The 19,896-nt window shown below is 40.7% G+C and overlaps 1 protein-coding gene across 10 annotated transcripts in view; it reads right to left on the reverse strand.

Annotated features, from left to right (window-relative positions):
• Positions 1 to 19,896, reverse strand: part of RPS6KC1 (ribosomal protein S6 kinase C1) — a 92,921-nt gene that overhangs the window by 56,244 nt on the left and 16,781 nt on the right. For 9 of the 10 annotated variants that reach the window (XR_014183805.1, XR_014183806.1, XM_082050013.1 and 6 more), the window contains 4 exons: positions 18,207 to 18,322; positions 16,130 to 16,223; positions 11,435 to 11,494; positions 10,249 to 10,611 (listed from right to left, as the gene is read on the reverse strand). Coding sequence is in view for 8 of the 10 variants with exons in the window: in XM_082050013.1 (XP_081906139.1) it covers positions 10,249 to 10,611; positions 11,435 to 11,494; positions 16,130 to 16,223; positions 18,207 to 18,322 (633 nt within the window). In the remaining 2 variants the exon portion in view is untranslated. Of the gene's footprint in view, positions 1 to 10,248; positions 10,612 to 11,434; positions 11,495 to 16,129; positions 16,224 to 18,206; positions 18,323 to 18,416; positions 18,570 to 19,896 lie in introns of those variants that run through there. The other variant, XM_082050012.1, reaches the window with a different exon arrangement.

The raw sequence follows: 19,896 nt of genomic DNA on the forward strand, positions 1-19,896 counted from the left end.
GATCTTGAAGGTTTGACAGAGGAAAACCACAAATATTAGAATAATTATGCCACTAAGTTAATCTGTGACTTGCCTGCTTGTTTTCTCATAGTCCATTGATTTGAAAGAAAAATACAGAGAAGCAGCATTTTCACAGAATAGGTGCACGGAAGCAGCATCTGGGAAAATAGCAATATTTTTGTCTTCTGCTCACATCTCATAGACCCTCAGAAGAATACATACATTTGAAAGATTCACTATTGCAATGTTGAAGTATTAAGTGTTCAACTCAGTTAACTATTTATTGAGGCATCAAGTTTTCTGTGATTCCATTGTATAAGAAAATGACTTACATTCAGGTGTTAACAGCAAATTGCTATTGAAAGAGGGCCACACCAAATCAACTCGAATGAACAAAAAGAAATCTGGGCAGTATGGACCATGGGAAAATCTGTCTCTTTTCTCAAAATAATCTGGGGTACTAACAGAACACCTCTCAGATGCACAGAAGTGCCCTCAAACTTATGCCGGTCATTAACTGTTCTCCACAGATGCAGCATGAAGTCACATGGAACATGTGCATCTTACTGGATGGTTACTAACAAAACCCTAGTCACCACGTGCCACTAACATATAAAATATCCCACCTTCAGTAATTCACAGTATGTGGCACCCACCCAGGAAGTCTAAACGTGCCTTCCTTCCTTTGTGTTTGACCACCTCCAAATCATCCCCCACCAGGAATTATGGATTTTCCTCAGGAAAAACCAACCTGCCAGGACATCAGACCCTACCTGACTAGCTGGATATTTCCACAGAAAAGGCTAGAAAGTTAATATTACCTGCCGCAATCCTCTGTAACCTCCATATTCCAAATCTTCCTGCTTTTTTCTCAGACTTACTAAAAATACATGTGGGCTGCCTTTATTTAAGAAGATATCAGAAGAGATTTGCTCCAGGAAGGAATGTCCTCTTGCAGCACAGGCTACAAGGAACTTGCAGGAGACTGCCTGTTGTGCTAACCCCAAACTCCATGTTCTTAACAATTCAAACAGTAAAACTTTCTCTAAATACTGAAATCTTCAATGAAACATTTATAATTGCCAAATCTAACAGCTATAATACCATTTTTTATTTTTAAAAGTTTCTTTATCTTCTTCATAGTCTTCCTGCACATATCACCCAGCTGGGTTGCTGAATTTTTCAAAGAATCGCTCTCTATAAAAATGCAAGGGAGTAAGCCTTAAAAGATTTATTTCTTCTCACAATGAAAAGAGGTTTAGCAGCACCTTCCTTATTAGTGGGTAGCCCAGCTGTTATTTTTGCCTAATTGGTTCAAGAGGACCTCTGTTCTTCTTAGGGCAAACACTTCTTACATCATGTGAAGCAGACTCCTTTGTCCATATTAGCCAAACAAAAGCTCAGGCACACCGTAAGTGACAATGCGACTTATAATCCAGCACAGGTTTGTGACCGCTTTGGACACAGTTTTATAACCCTAAAATTTATTTCAGGAAGGGAAAGAGCTGCTGATTTTGGAATGAGGCTCCACCAACTTTCACAGGAGAGTAGGTAACCTTTAATTTTCAAATAATTACTTAAGTGAAATGTGGCAGGTGCTGGGGTAGACGGACACTTCAGCATCAAGGAGAGATGCTACAGATTTTAGCAGCAGGTGGCAGTTTGGAATTGTGAAGTAAGCCCACTAGCTCATCATTTCTAGTATGTTATATATTATATTAGTGGTGAGTTACTCGGGGTGGTGACCAAATTCTGCTACTGGAAAAAGACTGTAAGTATTAAAAAGTAAGACCAAGGTTGAGCCCATTATGGTAAAGCAGTTTGAAGTGATCTTTTTCCCTCTTTTTTTTTGTTAACATTTTGGAATAGTCAATTAATTTGCATCACATTTATCAGAACGATTCTTTCTTGCTTTTTGAAGATTCAGGACAGTACTGTGCTCTAGCAACCAAGAAGAAAAGCCACTTAAAAGTGAAACCTCACATGCTGAAGCACAAATGTGTGATAGTGAGTAAACACCTACAAATTCTTCTTCCAGCTTTCCAATGTGCTTATAACTATCATGTCTGTATCTTATACATCATCTTCATTGCCTGTTGTTCAAGACACTTACAGATCTTCACTTGCTGTGAATTTACCAATTCTGTGCCCCATAACAAACCTAAGGTTCCACAGTGGTGTAAATGTTTAGGAAAAAATAAATGTTGGCATATTTGCCAAAGATAAGACTACATAGAAGAATGGTGTGGCTTAAATGTGTTTGAGTGACTAGGAAAGCAGGAGTCAGTAACACTCAAGATAATAAGAAATCTAACTTTACAGAAACACTAATCAAAAAACATCTGTTTATAGAGAAACTCTCCTGTTAAATCCACAAGATGGTGGTAGCTTTTCAAGTGCATGTGTGACAATCTGGAGAAAACTAAAATGAATGGTCACACAGTACACAGGGAGGAAAACTTTAACTTCCCATCCATCTACTAAAACATGTAGTCTTCAACTGCAAGGTATTTCACCAAAGTAAGACTTCACAAGGTGAGAAATCTCCTTGAACACTTTCTTGTAAAACTCCATAAAAATGAGGGGAGAAGAAAAACAAAACAACAAAAACAAAACCACACACACCCCCCACAACGTGACTGGTGCAAGACAGAAGGACAAGGGACAAACAGTGACACCCCAGCACAGATGAAGAAACAAAGTGCTGACAGCAGCAGCAGGTCCTCCAACACAAACACCACAGGAACATGAGGATAAAACACTGACAGTCAGAGCAAGGAAAGAAGTTACACAGGCCACCATCACAGAAGAGAGGAAAAGATTTTCCAAGGTCTCTGCACTCTTCCATCTTAGCTAAAAGGATGAGTCCAAATTAGAATTAGCAACCACAAACACTCCTTGTTTTAGAGCAGAGGAGTCCCAGGCACACAGACACCTATCCCTTCAAGTAAGAACAAGTTAATGCAGTTTGTAGCATAAAGTATTCCAGAAAGAAAGAAAAGAGGAAAAAAAAAAAAATTAAAAAACAACTATGAGATTCATCAATTGTGACAGTCTAATAGTACTCATATCTAGGTATTAAATATAGCTCTCATGTACTTCTAAATAGTACTATGGGAAATGGTATCTTTCCATGAGCAGTCACTAAAATCTCTAAAACATAAGAGCCATCAGCAGGCCCTGTAGAGATCAAACCTATACTAGTCCTTCTGTGCAGCTCTGAAGCTAGGCGGTCTATTTTAAGATACTGGAAGGGAAAAGAAGAGCACAGGAAAAGAGAAAATGAGAATGTGAAAAGAGAGAAGCTATATATGCAAGAACTGGAGGAGGTGGTGAAGAACTGAAGCACTGATTATCATTGCAGCATCGTGCCTTAAACATACCTGTACAATTTTTTCTATTCCAATTAGTAATTTGCGTTAATTCACCTACACTGCCCATGGCATTTAATTCTGCAGCCAGAGACTTCAATTTTCTCACCTAAGGACAGAAAAGGCACTGTAACCTAGATCAGTCTGCTCTGTCTACAGTGTACACTGGAAGGAGTGTGGCAACCCTACTAGGTCTTCTGATGGGAGGTAGAAACCCCACACAGCAACAGCCAAAAAAAACTATTAATGCACTTAGCTACAGCTAAGTCCTGGCTAACAACAGCTGAGATAAAAGGCTGTGCAGGCAGGCAGAGATGTCTGTCAAAGAGGCTGGGCACAAGCAGCAACCTGGCAAGAACCTGCTATAAGGAGAGAGAGAAATCTTGGAAGGATCAGATCAACCCCAAGGCAATGTAGCTAGCTGTGTCCCCCCAAAGAAGGGAGAAAGAACAGATTTTTAAGGCACACCTTGTCACATATTCATTCTTTCTTTAACAGCCACATGCTAAATAACCATATTCAGAGTCATCTCTGCATCATGCCCTACATGTTGGCTTACAGTAATTGCTACAATTCACCTTTACCTGTATTGCAAGGCTCTGTGCTGTGCAGCAGGTGCTAAACCCCAGACTTTCATCAGCCTCTTGGTGCAGAAAAGTCGTGCAACTTAGGTGGAATTTTACTCTTTGCCATAGTTGAATCTGGCTCTATTTATATACTAACAGATTTTACCGTACTTTATTGGCAGATGCTGTATTTTACTGCTTTGCTGCAATGAGGTGTCCAAACCTAGTATTTTTGCATATGGAATGACATCACTTGGGGTGATCCATCCAGCATCTACCGCACAGTGATGGAGTCTATATCACTAATCTGCTCTGAAGCTCTGTATGGCCTGCGATGGGATTGGAAGACATCACACTGCAGTTACAAACAGCTCATAGCCTGTATTAGCTTGGGTTTCAGCACCACTGGTAGCACAGAGGGATTAGAGGACTTATTTTTTTTAACCACAATATTTTTAATGTCCCTTATTAACCTAGCTGCTTGTCAATAAATAGGTCCTTCTACACACACCTAACCTTTTGAAACAGCAGCCATGATGTCAAGGTTGCATGAAGCAGCAGGAAAGGGTTGCTTAGAAAACCCAACCCAAACGGTCCCACAGCATCCTCACAGTCCAACAGCAGGAAACAGGGACAGCTTTCAGCTCCTTTGGAAGGAGCCAGGGCATGAAGTTTTTGTCCTGACTGTTTCCAGCCTCAGTGGAAGTGTAAAGCTACGAGAGCAAGTAAGGTGAGTCATGATACACCACAGGAGCACAGAGGTCTGAGATCAGATGGGGAAGAACTACGGTTCTCTTGGTCACCCTTTCATTAACCTTTTCCTGCAAGGCCCAGCACAACTCTGAGAGTTTCCCTGCAGACATCAGCTCACAGCCCAATGCACCTTCTCAGAACACAGGTCTGTTGTTTCCTCAAAGACACTGCTCCAGTCAGGCACAGCTGCTGGGCAGCTCAGGAACTGCCTAAGAGATTGTTACTCTCAATGAGAAACACTTCTCAGAGGACTGAATATAAAAGGAATTTAAAATAGCTATTGTGTTGTAACAGAAGTTGTCTTCATAAGTGCCATTCACAAAACAAGCAAAGGTGCTTTCTACCCTGGAAGACAGAAACATGCTTGTGGAACAGCCATGGCTGTTCCCTTTTCATAAAGCACTGTCTTCTTGGCATTCTGTCAAGTATGCTCCTGTTTGCATCCCTGGCTCCGTCACAAGTTCAAATCATAGTCCATCATAATCCCAGTAATTAGACACAAGTTAGTTTGTTTTCAGTATATCCAAAAATATCATCTAGCTGTCCAAAGTATTCCCAGCATTTCATTGTATATGCATTTCTGGGTTAAAAGTCAAAGTCATTTTAGCAAGGTTCCAGTAATTTGTGTAATTTTTGTTCCAGCTCTGTTTACTGGATAAACATTAAAATAGCGCAGAGCAGTGCAAAACTGACATTCACAGCCTGCTTTCAAAGACACCAGCAGCTTATCTAGAAGCTGGAGATACCAAACACAAAACACAGATACCTGGAAAACAGCTTGTGGCTGCTGTGACTCCAGAGGCACCACACACTTCATGCAGCAAGGCCCATGCTGCCCAGCTGAACCAGCCCCTCCTAGAACAAATGTTCCTTGTGCTCAGACACAGCTGCTACACATGTGAAAACAAACACCCCAAATCTCTGACAGAGTAAATGGATCATCTCCCTTCAGATGTTAATGTGTAACATGGAGCCTTGTATGTGACAGACCAGCAATGAACATATTTGCTTTCTAAACCACACAGAACAGATCATGTACTTTTCTACACGCTTTAGGCTGACCATATTGTGAATAGTTCTTGTTTCACCATGTGCCTGAAGTTACTGTAACCCAGCAATAAGCAATAATACTGTTAACTCTGTGTTTATCACACAGCTCAGACTGCCCTTATCCATAATGGATATAACGTGAGAACAGTGGAGTTGGGAAAAAGAGGAGCAGTTTATACAGACAGTACTCCCTCTTTTACCACAACATAAACTCTTTCCATAATTTTAGCCTCCTGATGTATTTTTCCCCAACATAAACTACATCCTACGCCAAAGTCAGGGAAAGCACTACTAAGTATAAAACACAGTTAACTTCCAGCCTAGAAGTTGGTGGCTTGCTATCGATTAGTACATTTTTTCCATCACTAGGCCTGAAGCAATGCATTGACCTCAAAGAGCTCTGACAGGCTAACAAAGCAAAGGAACAGCTATAATTGTGAGCCAGAGTTTCTATCAATTAATATACTTCTTGTATGCTTAAAAAGGCAGAAGATTTGAATCCCAAAAGGTTTTGGCTTCTGGATAATTGTTTAACTATTCTATACAACCCTTACAAACCTGCTTTCCAAAAGCACCAAAATCCTGTACACAACAATACCCAGAAAACACAAGAGGGGCAGCAGAATCAGTACATATTCAGAGGAAAAATGAAATTATGGCAGCCACTCCCGCTCACCGCACACGAGGGAGCTCTGGTACAAACAAAGCCGGGAGCTACAAGAGGTACAGGTAGTTCAATGGATAGTCCAAGGACTCTGCTGCCAATCCAAGGTGGCATTCTCCTCCTTCCCTCTGACAAACATGTTTAATATTAAATATTAAAAGGCCCAAGATACATAAAGAGCAGATGCCCAGAGTCCAAGGTATATGCGAGCCTCAGAGCACAGACGGCGTTCATTCCCCAGGTGACATGCAGATCAGGCTCTTTGGCAGGACTGTGAATAGGACATTAAAAGATTTAGAACTAAAACTCTGCAAGAGACTAGCAGAGGAAAATACATATGCACCTTCTACAATATAACTAACACCACTATACTTGTGAGAGCATGCACACACAGCTGAAAATGAAGTCAAGATGTACATTTCTTTGGTGTAAGCACATGTAACGTGCTTCATCTATAACAGCATTAGTGCCACCAGCTCAAAGAGCTGGGAAGTCATCAGGAAAGTAACAGACTCAAGTGCGCTCCGACTGCCTTGACAGAAGCCAGCTATTTCAAACTAAACAACATGAGCCTTTTAAACTTGCAGTAACGAACTTACTCATACACAACTTTGATAAGGCGGCCTTGAAGTAAGTAGATCTTCTTGTACCAAGACTAAAGGAGTGGCTGGCAACAGACCCACCCTTATCTTTCCAAGCCATCTAATCAACTTACAGAGGCACTACATTTCACACGTGATTCTGAGAGAAGTTTCAAGCCCAGATGATGGGTAATGTTTCTTTCTTCCCGATACACTGGTTACATTTCCTGATTGCAATTCTTAAGTGTCAATTCCTATTTCCTTGGTGCCACCACGTGGCAAAAACATGTATTACCACTGACCATGCAAAAGCCACTTCAGTCCATTCTCAAGAGAGGCCACACATCCTGCCATGGCTGGACACTGAAAGGCAATGGCACTTTATATGTGTGTGTAAGCAAATATGAATGCTGTGTTTCACTTTCAGATACTACAAAGGCTAATTTACACAAAATAGTCTAAAAATAATCAATAGCCAAAGATCATAGGCATTTTGTAACTGCTGCACCATCCTCACGTTTGAAAGGAGCATCTTATTATCCATGTGAAACACAGAACCAGGGATGTTTAAAAAGCTGAAGTGATTAAGTTGTTGTTGGTTTTTTTTTCTCTTCAACATACAGTGAATATTCACATATCAACACTAAACATATTACCCTTGAAGTAGCTAGATTTAAAACCATGACACAGATAGTTACTTGTGGCTTTTCTTGGGTTTGGTTTTGTTTGGTTGGGTTTTGTTGGGGTTGTTTTGGTTTGGTTTTGAGTTTTGGTTTGTTTGGTTTTGTTGTTGTTGGGATTGTTTTGTTGGTGGTAGTTGTGGTTTTGTTTTTTGTTTAGTTATTTGGTTTTGGCTTTAAGCTGTCCTTGTAGATCCTGAGAAGGCATATATTTTTAAGAATGCATTTGAATCAGGTCTATCATTATCAAGAAGTACACCAATGTCTCCTTGCCACCTTACAGAAGCTCCAAAGAGAAAGGACACCAGATGAGCTGGATCTAGCCAAATCTAGTGTAGGAGCCCAGCAGAGGACAGACATTCATTTCATTTCCACCTCCCACAGCTATGCAGGGTAACACAGACAAAGGAGACAGAAGAGCTGACTGCTAGGAACTAGACTGTACACGTTTATGTTCCCAAGGGACAAGAAGCCAGATAAAAAAGCCACTCAATCCTGTTATTCCCTTCCCTGTGCTATACAGATGCAATGTCAGAGACTGTACAGAAAAAGTTGCAGGTGCTGGCTACACATCTTGTCACCCATCAGGAACACCTCTACCCACACATACACAAAGGTACCACCACTATGAATTCATTAATAACCCTCGCTGTGCGATCTGACGGGCATCAGGAAAAGAGGAATATCACACTTTTCTAAGACACCCTGAGCTTTTTCCTAGCCTGAAAAGCATGGATACCAGTGGGTGATAGTAAAGGATTAGCTGTCATCTGAGGTAGCTGGATGAGTAGCTACTCAACAGCAAAGAAGCAAAAGTCCTTAGAGGCAATGTTAGCAACTGTAAAAAAACGTTTAACCCACTCTAGTTTAACCAGTTATTATGCCTCAGTTGAGCAAGTCACCTACAACACATGCAAAAATAGCCTTTCACAACTTCAAGGTAAACATATTAGCATAAGGATTACCATGGATTCAAAGCCAACATGTTTAATCACTGCCACAAGTCAAGTACACACGCATAGTTACCACAGCTCAACTGATGTGCGATAGCCTGAGCTATGTTCATGCCCTAACAGTCTGTGACTTTAATAAAGAAAGATTTTTGAAGCTCAGACTGTCAGTTTGAAATTGCATCATGGCAGCCTTGCATCACAGTGAGAAGACAGAAGTGGTTATGACAAAACAAGACGTTCTTCAGAAGACCATAACCGAAGGGCACATAGGTCTATGAAGAACTGAACAAACAGCTTGGTTCTCCAACAGAAGGATTGCCAGCACATTCAATATCAAGAGTGAAAACCATTTTGTAACATTGGAAAGATAGGATGCTATTGCAAAGCCACAACAGGCAGCAAAGCAGTAGCCCTACTGACATCACTGGGACTTGAAAAGAAAGAAGTAGATTTACTTTTGCCAAGTAAAAAAGACACATACCTTTGCACATGTGCTTTGCACATACCTTGGCCCACACCTCTAGTTTTCATCAGTAACCTATCCTTTTTTTTTTTTTTTGCCAGGCCCCGATAAAGCAGCACAGCAGGTAACTTTCATTCCTAGAACTGTTCAGAGGGTCTGGACCACTGCTGTGCATCCTACTGAGATGCAGCAAAGGCTTCTGCTTGTGCGTGCTTTGGTATATTAGCATTTAAGTTCCGCTCTGGAGCAGCATAATTCATCTGTACTGGATAGTATCAAACAAAGCCACAATTCTAATCTTCCTCACTTGATCTGTGTGGGACAGAAGCACAATACACAGACCCTGAATTCACTCGAGGAAAGAACAACCCTTTTCCTGTGCTTTACAGTTTTAAGCCATTGTTGGACAAAATGCAAATATATGAGGTCATGGCTCTAGATTCTCAAGAACTAGAGATGGAGGGGAAAAAATTGTTCCCTGACAGACAAGGTGCAAGGAGACTCCACAGAAATTTGCATATAGTTGCATCTGGTCAGTTAACAACAGTTTTTGCAGACATATATTTACACACTAAAGTCTTCTGGAAAAAAAAAACAATCCTGTTCTCCTTCAGCAGTGCAGGCATGTAAGTTTATGTGCATCCTTTAGCTGGCCAAGGAGAACAGTTCAGTGGACGAAGCAAGAGGCTGTGAGCCAAGAATAGTTCTAATCCTGTTGTGACTGGGAAGTTAACCTGAGTCTGCCTCTCCCCATGCGTAAAATGGGGATAATTAATCCTCACTTAACCATGTAAATTAAATAATGTTGCAACAGTGCTGCAAGTGCCACATATTAATTAATACCTAGGTAATAAAAAGGAAAGAGGCAAAATTGGAGCACTTTGCTACTTACCTGCAAGTCAGAGGTTGTGCCACAATTTTAAAAGACGAGATATTTGCTGCTTGGAAGATGAGACCCTAAATTATCATCCAGTCTTAGAAAGATTTCTCTCTCTCTCTCTCTTGCTCCCATATGCACAGGAACCATCAAGCACGAGAACCAGGCACACATCATTCTGCATTTCATCTCACCTCTTTGCAACACAGCAAGCTGAGGTTAACTAAGGAAACGTCATAAACAAACACCTATAACCAAAGGTAAGGCAAACATAGTGGGAAGATCCATACCTTGAACACCTTCCAGAAGCAGATCAACCCCCTTTCTATAAAAGCTGAGGGCAGCTTCATAATCTTCTTCCTCCTCTTTCTTTAGGGCCAGTTTTATCAACTCGCCTGCTTTCTCCAAGTAATCTTGTTTGCCAGGCTTGGGTTTTAAGCTTCCAGTAAACAAACTATGGCTTTCCCTCTCTCCTTCGGGTTTGCTCCACTCCTGCTCAGGTGCCAGTGTGCTTTGTACTGGGGGCTCAGAAGTAAGACAAAGGCCGACAGCTCTACTGGGAGAACTCTGGTTGGATGCCATGCCATCGTCTAACTCAGCAAGAGAGTCTACATCAACTGTCAGAGAGATGAGGTCACTGTCACTGGAGAAGCCTGAAAAAGCACAGTCAGAAAGACAACCATTACTCTAAATTTCTCACGTACCTTAGGAACCTCCAAAATTTTTTATCCCATCCAAAGATTTTAGCTTTCTTCTCAATTATGCAGCTTCCTGAGACTTTGTGCACAGAAATTCCCTGCATGTAAAGCTGTCTTGAAAATTAGTACCTATGGAAATATGGTTTATAAGTTAGCTACAAACTCCACAGAGCAATTAGTCTTCATTTTAATACTGGGAATGAAAAGACCAGCATCTAAAACCCAACTTGAACTTTCAAAGCCTGCACACGGTTGGGCTCCAGGAAAGTTACTAAGCGTGAGTGCTACTAGAAAAAAAAAAAAAAATACCAGTCAGCAGGAGCCAGATTACTGTTGCAAGAAATTCCAACATGCTTGTTTAGTAAGATAAAGCATCCCCAAAACAGCAAATTAGTAGCTTGAATTAACACAGGGTTACTGTCAGCTTATGCATCATGCAGAACTCTCACTCACATCTACCATGTATACTCTTCTTTCATTGCTAACACATGGTAAAATGAACTAGCTTACATCTTTTTCACTGAAATTTCAGCTAACACACTTTATTTTACATTTGCCATAAGCTAAAAGCATATATACTTACTGGAAGCTGACCTTCAGTGACTAAACCACAGTAACTTAGTAGGGTTATTTGGAAATAAATGTCAAGAAAGATATTTTATATGTACACCATTTCATTCTGTAAGGATGATCACCCATGAAAAGTGTTCAATCATAATTATGACTTTCTAATAATTTAAATTCCACAAATGTAGGGGAAACAACTTCTAGATCTCACCTCCACATTCCGATTGGCTCGTAAGCGTCACATCATCAAGCCCACTTAAATCCTTTCGAACTGAAAAGGACAAGAATGACAAAAATGTTTCTGACATCCTTTTGTACAATAGATTATATGCTCTCTTGCCATCAAAATGAAAGGGCATGACCCTGCTACAGGTACAAATACATAACATGAAACTGCTCTTTGACTGGCTATCAGATATATCCATTTGGTAATACACCATTAAAATTGTGAGAGTGGTGTTAGATTTGTCATTTCGCATTGCCTCTAAGATTAAAAAACAAAACACAGGTGCTTGCTTAGGGGGGTCTAATTCAAACCTGAGCACTTCAATTCACCTAATTTCAATAGCAGCAGTACTTTAATCCCTATCTCTCACTGCTCTGATGATTTACGGCTAAGGAGACTTAAAACAGGAGAGCCTTCAAAGCTGGGACCTACACACCAAGAAGAAGAAAAAAAGCAGCTTTCGGTCTCAAAAAATGTCATTCCAGAATAGTACCCTGCATGAGACATATGGAGCGAGCCACGAATTTGGCAGTGCCCCCTGGATATCAAGTAGCAGTTTGTTTTATCACCTTGGAACATGTACCCACTGAGACAATAAAATAGGCAATGAGGTCAAGACATTAAGCTGTTTGAACACACAGTAAATCCTGAGGTAAAACCTGTTTTCTTTTGTGTTATCAACAGAGTCAAAAGTTTATCAGGTAAAGTGTTGTGAGTGTTCTAAAGTAGCAAGGAGCTCAATCAAAGGCAACTAACTCAAACTTTCTTTTTGATTTTGCAACTCTAGAGTTAGAGGAAGCTTACAATTTATGGAAGAGGAATGAGAAGGTACTGTAGAAATACTGCCTTTCTAAAAGCTAGAAGCTGCTTCACTGTGATTTAGAGGAAAAATACAGGAAGGAATACAGATTGCCAGCCACTCTCTTTGTCTGAAAAGCAAGGGACAGTGATGCTTAGTGAAACAAGGCTTCTTGAGAGGAGGGTACAGGGTGCACAGAAGAGAATGCTCCTGATCTTTTCAGGGGAGGGACATAAAGCTTAGTGTCCACACAAAGAAAACTGCCTGTGTAGCCCCAAGTCCTGCAAGAAACAAGGCAAACTCACAACAGAACAGTTGCAGAAAGACAGAAGATTCGTAAATTAGTGTATTAATAATGGGCTGTTCACCTGCCCAATTTAGGGGCAGCAATATCAAATTTGGGTGCAGAGGACTGAGAATTTACGAAACAACGTTCAGAGGAGCGAAGTTGTTTTTGTTCAGTGAAGAGAAATTGCTGGCTAGGGAATGTATGGGTGCAAGCAGAGCTGACTGACGGACAAAGGGTGCACATAATGAATGGGAAGGCCAGGGGGTTGTGGGAAGGGTGTGCTGGCCACCCACACTACAGGAGATAGAGCACATCCACACAGCAGATTTCAGACCGACCCAAGCTCCCCTCCTTGCAGTCTAAACAAAATCACGTTTGCGCTTCTCTTGCAGCCAGCTTGACCGGAAGCTGTATGAACACGGCAAGCATGGCAGAGAGCTTGAGCTAATAAACTTTGCTTAAGGGGAGGTTCAGAGCCTCCACTCTAAGCATATGCTTATTTCTGGGAAGATAACGTGAACATGGTAAAACAGAAAGATGGGGGGAAAAAAAGAATGGAAAAAAAAAAAATTATCTTCCCAGTGAATTTCTCTAAAGAATTTGGTGATCGGTATAGAAAGACTTGTGGAGAGAAGTTGCATGTATGAATATTATTTCACGTACACAAAGAAGAAGACAGGGTGACTATTTGTCAGGAATATTAGATGAGTATAATGTTGCTGAAATTGAATGTGCATTCCTGTACTTGTCTCTGCCTTGTGCAATTTCACCAGGTATATGAGGAGCAAATGCAGTTTCCAAAAATCGGTGGAAAGCCTGAGTAACCTGGCTGCTTGAAAAGTGGGTTCCCCTGAAAACATGAACTGCCAAACTGCTTTTACAAGCAAGACAGTTATTGCTTATTGTGGTACAAAAACATTTCTACTATCATCAGTTTGTATCTTCTACCATTAATGGGCACACCTTCTGCTGAGTGAACTTTGTCTGAAAAGAACAGATAAAAGCGAGAAAACACAACCCACCCTTATAAGCAAACAACAGCACCTGTCGAGGAATGGGTTTGGTTCTCCTCAGCACAACAGCCTGAAGGAGCAGCACCCACCTGGAGGCCCTTGAACGTTCACAACAACTAACAAGTGAACGAGTCACAGTTAACTACAATAATCAGATTGGGAAAAATTAGATGCAGGCAGGATGCCCTGAGGAGAGGCAGGGAGAGGACTCAGAGTCGAGTGTTTCCACTGCCATCTAGAGGCCTTAAAGACAGATGTCTCCTTGTCTCCCTGGTCTCCTCCCCGTCCAAAATTTGGTTTCAAACGTAAGGAAGTACGAGCTGGAAGACAGGCAGGTTTTTAGAAAAGACAACTCCACAGAAGTTACATTCGGTATCTGGAAATCCTGTGCTCATAGTGGTTGCAAGTCTCCTCTAAAAACACTCCAAGCAGTTCAGAAGAAGAGCATCAAAGAATTCTTCTAATTTACAGCATTTTTTTCTTCTCATTATTTTATTTCACATAAAGGAAAGGTTTTCTTCTAAAAATGAGGCACTTGTGAATAAAGAATAGAAATGTTCACATTAAGGATTTTTAGGGGCACTTTTTCTTTTATAGGGCACAGTGTAAAAAGTGAGTGCATTGTCAGAATCTGGAGTGTTACCTTTCACTGAAATAGTACCTCTTTAAAACTATTTACCAGTATTTAATTACAGAGGGTAGTTGTGATAAACAGCTCTACACCTTTCCCTTCACAGAATTAAATATTCTGGGGGCAGTAGTTCATTAACATCATAGAAGATACTACCAAACAAAACGCAAAACTCGCTGCCCATGTAGAATGTATTACACAACTAAGCACAAAGTAGTTTTATCAAAGCAAGTTCTATCTCAGGGGGGAAAAAAAAAAAAAAAAAAGTTAAGTAGTTGAGGAAAAAAAACCCTCCCAAATAAGCTTAATAAGTGTTTGCATAATAATGGGTATTTATACATGAGTGTAAAATGGTTTCAAAGGAAAACTTGAAGGGTTAGAAAATAATTTTTAGCAGTCATAAGGACCCAACAGAACTCAGAAAGAAATATCTAAAAGATTGCATGGAACTCCGCAGATGATTTTATGCAGAGATGCTTAAGTTAACTCAGCCTCCAGGGGCAAGCAAGAAGCTCTAGCAGAGTATTTGGGCTGACTGACCCTACCTTAGAGCTATACTATTATTTAGCTGAAGTGAAGTGCCTCTAAAATTGTTCTACATGTGGTATCCAAGTCAGCATAGACATCTTTACACTGTGTGAAGGAAATGCAATTATAAGAAAAGGAAAAAACCCTCCACTGGCATAGCAGAACCACAAAACTTACGTTAGGAAGTTAAGGAAGGAATTTCTAGTTTTCAATTGAACACAGCCCACGCTGGTTCTAACACACAACCTCTCGGACTTTCAAGAATAGGGAGTTCTTTTCAGGAAACAACAACTGCTAGCATTTTTTACTTATGAGACTTAAACAACTTGCTTATCTACCTGAGCTCTGCAGTAGACTTTAACATTCACCACTCCCTTATGTTCAATCCAGAAGACAAACTTTTAAATTATTATACTAACTCTCTTCTGGATTTTACTAAGCACTGCAAGCTTAGTGATACTCTGAGCATGAACAGCTAAATGAGAACCCTCCAAAATGAATAGGACTGTTCAAAACTTAGACCCATTTTTCATGCTCTAGGCAAATTCAGACAGTCCTCTTAGTATTTATTGATCAGCCTCAAAATGGTTTTAAAGTTCTCTGCAAATTATTACAGGTTGAGACTTGGATCATGATTAGCACTGAACACTACCATGCTGTTTGCCCAACTTTTTTGGAAGCAGGCAGGATTATCTACATTTAAATTAGAGGTTCAGCTCAGTACCAAAGCAGTTCTTTTTGAGCAACAGGATTCCTAGAATGGACTATCCAAACTCCCTGAAAACTTCATGCTATAGAAGCAAACTTCCAGCAGTGCAGACAGAGCTCTGCCGAGCCCAACTTCTGTTAATCCCAGTTCTGGCATTTCTGTCACATGAAGCAAACAGCAAGTGGATCACAGAATCACAGAATGTTAGGGATTGGAAGGGACCTAGAAAGATCATCTAGTCCAATCCCCCTGCTGGAGCAGGAACACCCAGATGAGGTTACACAGGAAGGTGTCCAGGCAGGTTTTGAATGTCTGCGGAGAAGGAGACTCCACAACCCCCCTGGGCAGCCTGTTCCAGTGTTCTGTCACCCTCACTGTGAAGAAGTTTCTTCTCATATTTAAGCGGAACCTCTTGTGTTCCAGTTTGCACCCATTGCCCTTTGTCTTATCATTGGCTGTCACCAAGAAGAGCCTGGCTCCATCCTCGTGACACTCACCCTTTACATATTCATAAACATTAATGAAGTCACCCCTCAGTCTCCTCTTCTCCAAGCTAAAGAGCCACAGCTCCCTCAGCCTTTTCTCATACAGGAGATGTTCCACTCCCTTCATCATCTTTATGTCAATGCTCCTACAAATATGGCACTTGACATTTATGTGCTGCTTTAAAACAGAACATGCTACAAGGTTACATGAGAAAAGAAAGCAAACCTTCAGAGCTGCAGTCAGACAGGTTGTCAGTCAGAGAGTCGGACAAAGGCTCAACAGGACCAATCAATTCAGACCCATCGTGTACCTCACCACCCTGAAAAAAGAGAGGGAAAGGAATCAGTTAGCTGCTGTGCTCTATGGAAAGTCTCATTACATAGCAGCGACAGTAAAAATTAAATTTTCTAACCAGTGAATGCTCCATTACTTTACGGTTAATGCATTTAATTAAACTACATAAGCCTGCAATATTAAACAAGGACTTTTGGTTAGGCCATGTTTGGTTGCCACAGACTGTCGAGGTATCTAAACAGTTACCCTATGGCAGCTTCTGTGGTGAGTAACAAGGGTCCTGAATCATCCCAGCTGCAGCAGATCTGCCTGCAAACCTCCAGGTTTAAGAGGGAAAGAACAGTGATGCTCCTGCTCTCTTGTGGTACATACAGTCTGTGCCCTTCAGTGGTGTTGCCAAGCTCAGCAGGAGTGTTTGTCCATCAGACCAATGTCCCACCCATGACCACTATCTGCAGTTCAGTTGCAGGTGAGACTGGACAAACATGGAAGATAAGGCCATCTCGGCATATAAGGAGGACATTATTCCCTCCCAAGCCTGGAAGGAATCAAAGGTAAATGAAATAACAACAGGAACAATTGATTGCATTGGAAAGCACCTAGATGTTTGTTTGTTTAAAGCTGCACGCTTTCCAGGCAACTTTAACAGAAACTGCACCATTTCCAGGGCAGTGTTACAAATGGGCTTTGCTCAGTTGTCTTGAGCTGGCCCAGAGCACTTGCACACTAGCCAGCCCATTTCTCTGGAGTCTATAGTACACAGATACACACAGCACTCTCTTCAATTGTTTCTAAGACTTCACTGTCCAAGTCTATCTCTCCATGGCTATTTGCACAAAAATCTGAAAAGTAACAAAACCACCCATGAGCTGAGCTGGTGACTGATTGAAACATAAGGTTTTCTTACAGGAAAACATGACACAACATCAGCTAACAATGAGCCTAAATTATTACACTCACATAACTCCCCTTGCAGGTGTGCTTGCTGCTATAAAATCAACGCCTTTCTATTTTTATTCATGGCCTTACAAAGCCAGAAAAAGTCCAGTAGAAGCGTAAACCTAATATTTTTGTTAAGCAAAGGAAGGGAAAAGAGCTCTAAACAAATATCCAAAACCACAGAAGTATTTCCAAGAACTAAAAAAGTGCAAATATAAATAAACTGAAAAGTCAAATATTCTAACTCAGTCTCCCATTCGTTGTTGCCACCAAACCTTAAAGAAAATTATTTTAAGATTTTGAAGTGCTCTGCAATAACTGCATCATGAAAACAAACAAAGATTTTTAAGCTTTGCTGTAATTTTGCTTTTGCATATGTAAGACTTAAATAAACTTGTCAATACACTTAAGTCCCATCTCAACCAGATATGCATTTTCTTAATTCCAGGGAGTTACTATCCTTATGCCTATGTGTTTGCAGAATGTTGGACGAAGCTACTGAAAATAAAAAGGTTTGAAGGAACTATTGAAAACAAACTGCTTCAGATGTAATAAAGAGGAAGTCTGGATCAACGTATTGTCATAAACTGCATTTTGGAGAGCGGTTCTTACAACACTGTACAATCAGCATGTTTGATTAATTATATGCCAAATTTGTTGTCAAGGACCTGAATCCGTAACAGGCCATAAGAAAACAGTCAAGACGGTCTTCCTTCCTTTGGTTTGAAACCATAAATACCTACATAAAATATAGAAACAGTGACAATATTTCTATCATTTCTCCACTGAACACCTGGAATTAACATCTCTGGTTTTGCTCATCATTCAATAAACAAAAATTCCAAGTCCCTTCACCTGAAGTTCCTGTAAAACTTTACAACTTGTAGAGGTGTAGCACTGGATTTTTTTTAAAGCCACATTTCTAGAGTGAATAGAAAACTCCCAGTCACTGCACAAAGCATGTCAGATCAGCTCATTGTCACTCCACAGTTTACAAAGTAAAGCAGAATCAGCACTATACTTTATTCATATCAGTAAGAAGCAAACACTTCTGCAAATACTAACAAACCTTAAAAAACTCTTCAAGCTGTTTGCTGTTATAGAGAGCAGGGATATTAGCAGAAAACTGCAAGAGATCTTCAGCACATTGCCTTCTTTCTTCAATCACAGTTTCATCAAATCGCCCTGGAACAGACACACGGATTGACAGTTTTAGAAATAACTACACATTTATTCTGCAATAATAACCACCCCTAAAAGAAAAAGAGACAAAAGCAACCTTCTGGAGACAGTGCCCTGAGTCTATGGAAGTCATTCCAGTGCTTCAGGAGAACATAGCACATCTTCAAGCTTCCTATTCTCAATTGTCCCTAGAGTCCCGTCTTCCACAATCCACTCGGATGATGAAAGCTGGCAGCTACGACAAGAATCCTTCGCCTTCTCGTTGTAAGAATATGTGAGGCAACACTCTTGATTAGTCAAGAGACAATAACGGATGTCCAGTGTTATCTAACAATAAATGATACATGCACAATTTGACAATATGCCAGTTAGTGTCAGCCTTGATTACAGCCCAAATCCTGTAAGGAGCTGAGTGTTCTTCACGTATTCTCAAGAACAACTCACGACATGAGCAGAAAGTAAATGAAGTATTGCTAAAAGCCTCCAAACAGCTCATCAGTTCCAAGGTGCCATGGATGGAGGAGACAGAGTGTAGGGGAGAAGGCAAAGCTCTGCTACCAGGCACTGACGCTTTCCTCTGAAGTAGCTCCTTGCGGACAGGGTCTCAGCTCCTCCTGGATTCAAGAGGTAAGCAGAGCTGGGAAGTAGCTCATTTACTAAAATGTGTGATCCTTCCCTTGTCCCTACCCAGCACCCAAGACATTCCAATTAGAAAAAAAAAAGAAAAAAAAATTAAAAAACAATCCCACAGTTCACCTGAGAGATTTACTTCTCAGGGGAAAGAACCCTTGGATTGCTACCTTAAATTCACATTCTTCACAATTGCACACAATTTGTTTTAGCTTTTCATGTCAACATCACTTTGTTGTTGAAATAGTTACAAGTTTACAAAAGGAAAAGGGCAGAGGTTAACAGTAATAATTGGAGGAGAATAGAACAGATATTGGAACAGCTATACAGAGGGGAAAAAAAAGGACTGGGAAGACAAGTTCAAGAAACGGTATTGCTATAACAGCATGACCAGAAAAATAAGAACCACCTGTGACAGCTCTGTGGCATTAACCTTTGAAGAGGACAAAAGAAAGACTGAATACAGAAGCAAAATTCATTTATACTCAGAGCAAGCAAAAAAATAATCCCAGAAGAAAATATCAAAGCAGGATTCTTTCCAGAAATTCTTCAAGTAAATAGTTCCTGCCCATGTGGTATCAGAAAAAAAAGAAAATAAAACTAGAAAGACACACACATACTCACAAGATCACAAACAAAGCTTTCGGGGGTTATTTTTTTCATGAAAGGAAAGGAAAGATATTGTTGGGCTAATTTTCAGCTGGATCAGTTCCATGACTTGTTCACCCTGACCTTTCAGCTGTACAAACATGAGCAGCCGCACAAAAGAGCGAGCAACAAGCAAGCAGAAAGAAGGCAAAGGCAATGCTACCACGTGGGGTGGCAACGCTGAAATCAGGCTCTATTAAACTGCTCAGATTTCCTGTGTCTTCAGAGCAACACAGGGGGTGCGTGGGGGCTTCTGCTTCATTCCACGCCAAATAGGACATCATGAAAAAACAATTTCC

The sequence above is a fragment of the Streptopelia decaocto genome, assembly GCF_964273445.1.
Source record: "Streptopelia decaocto genome assembly, chromosome: 3".
Classification (NCBI taxonomy): Eukaryota; Metazoa; Chordata; class Aves; order Columbiformes; family Columbidae; genus Streptopelia; species Streptopelia decaocto.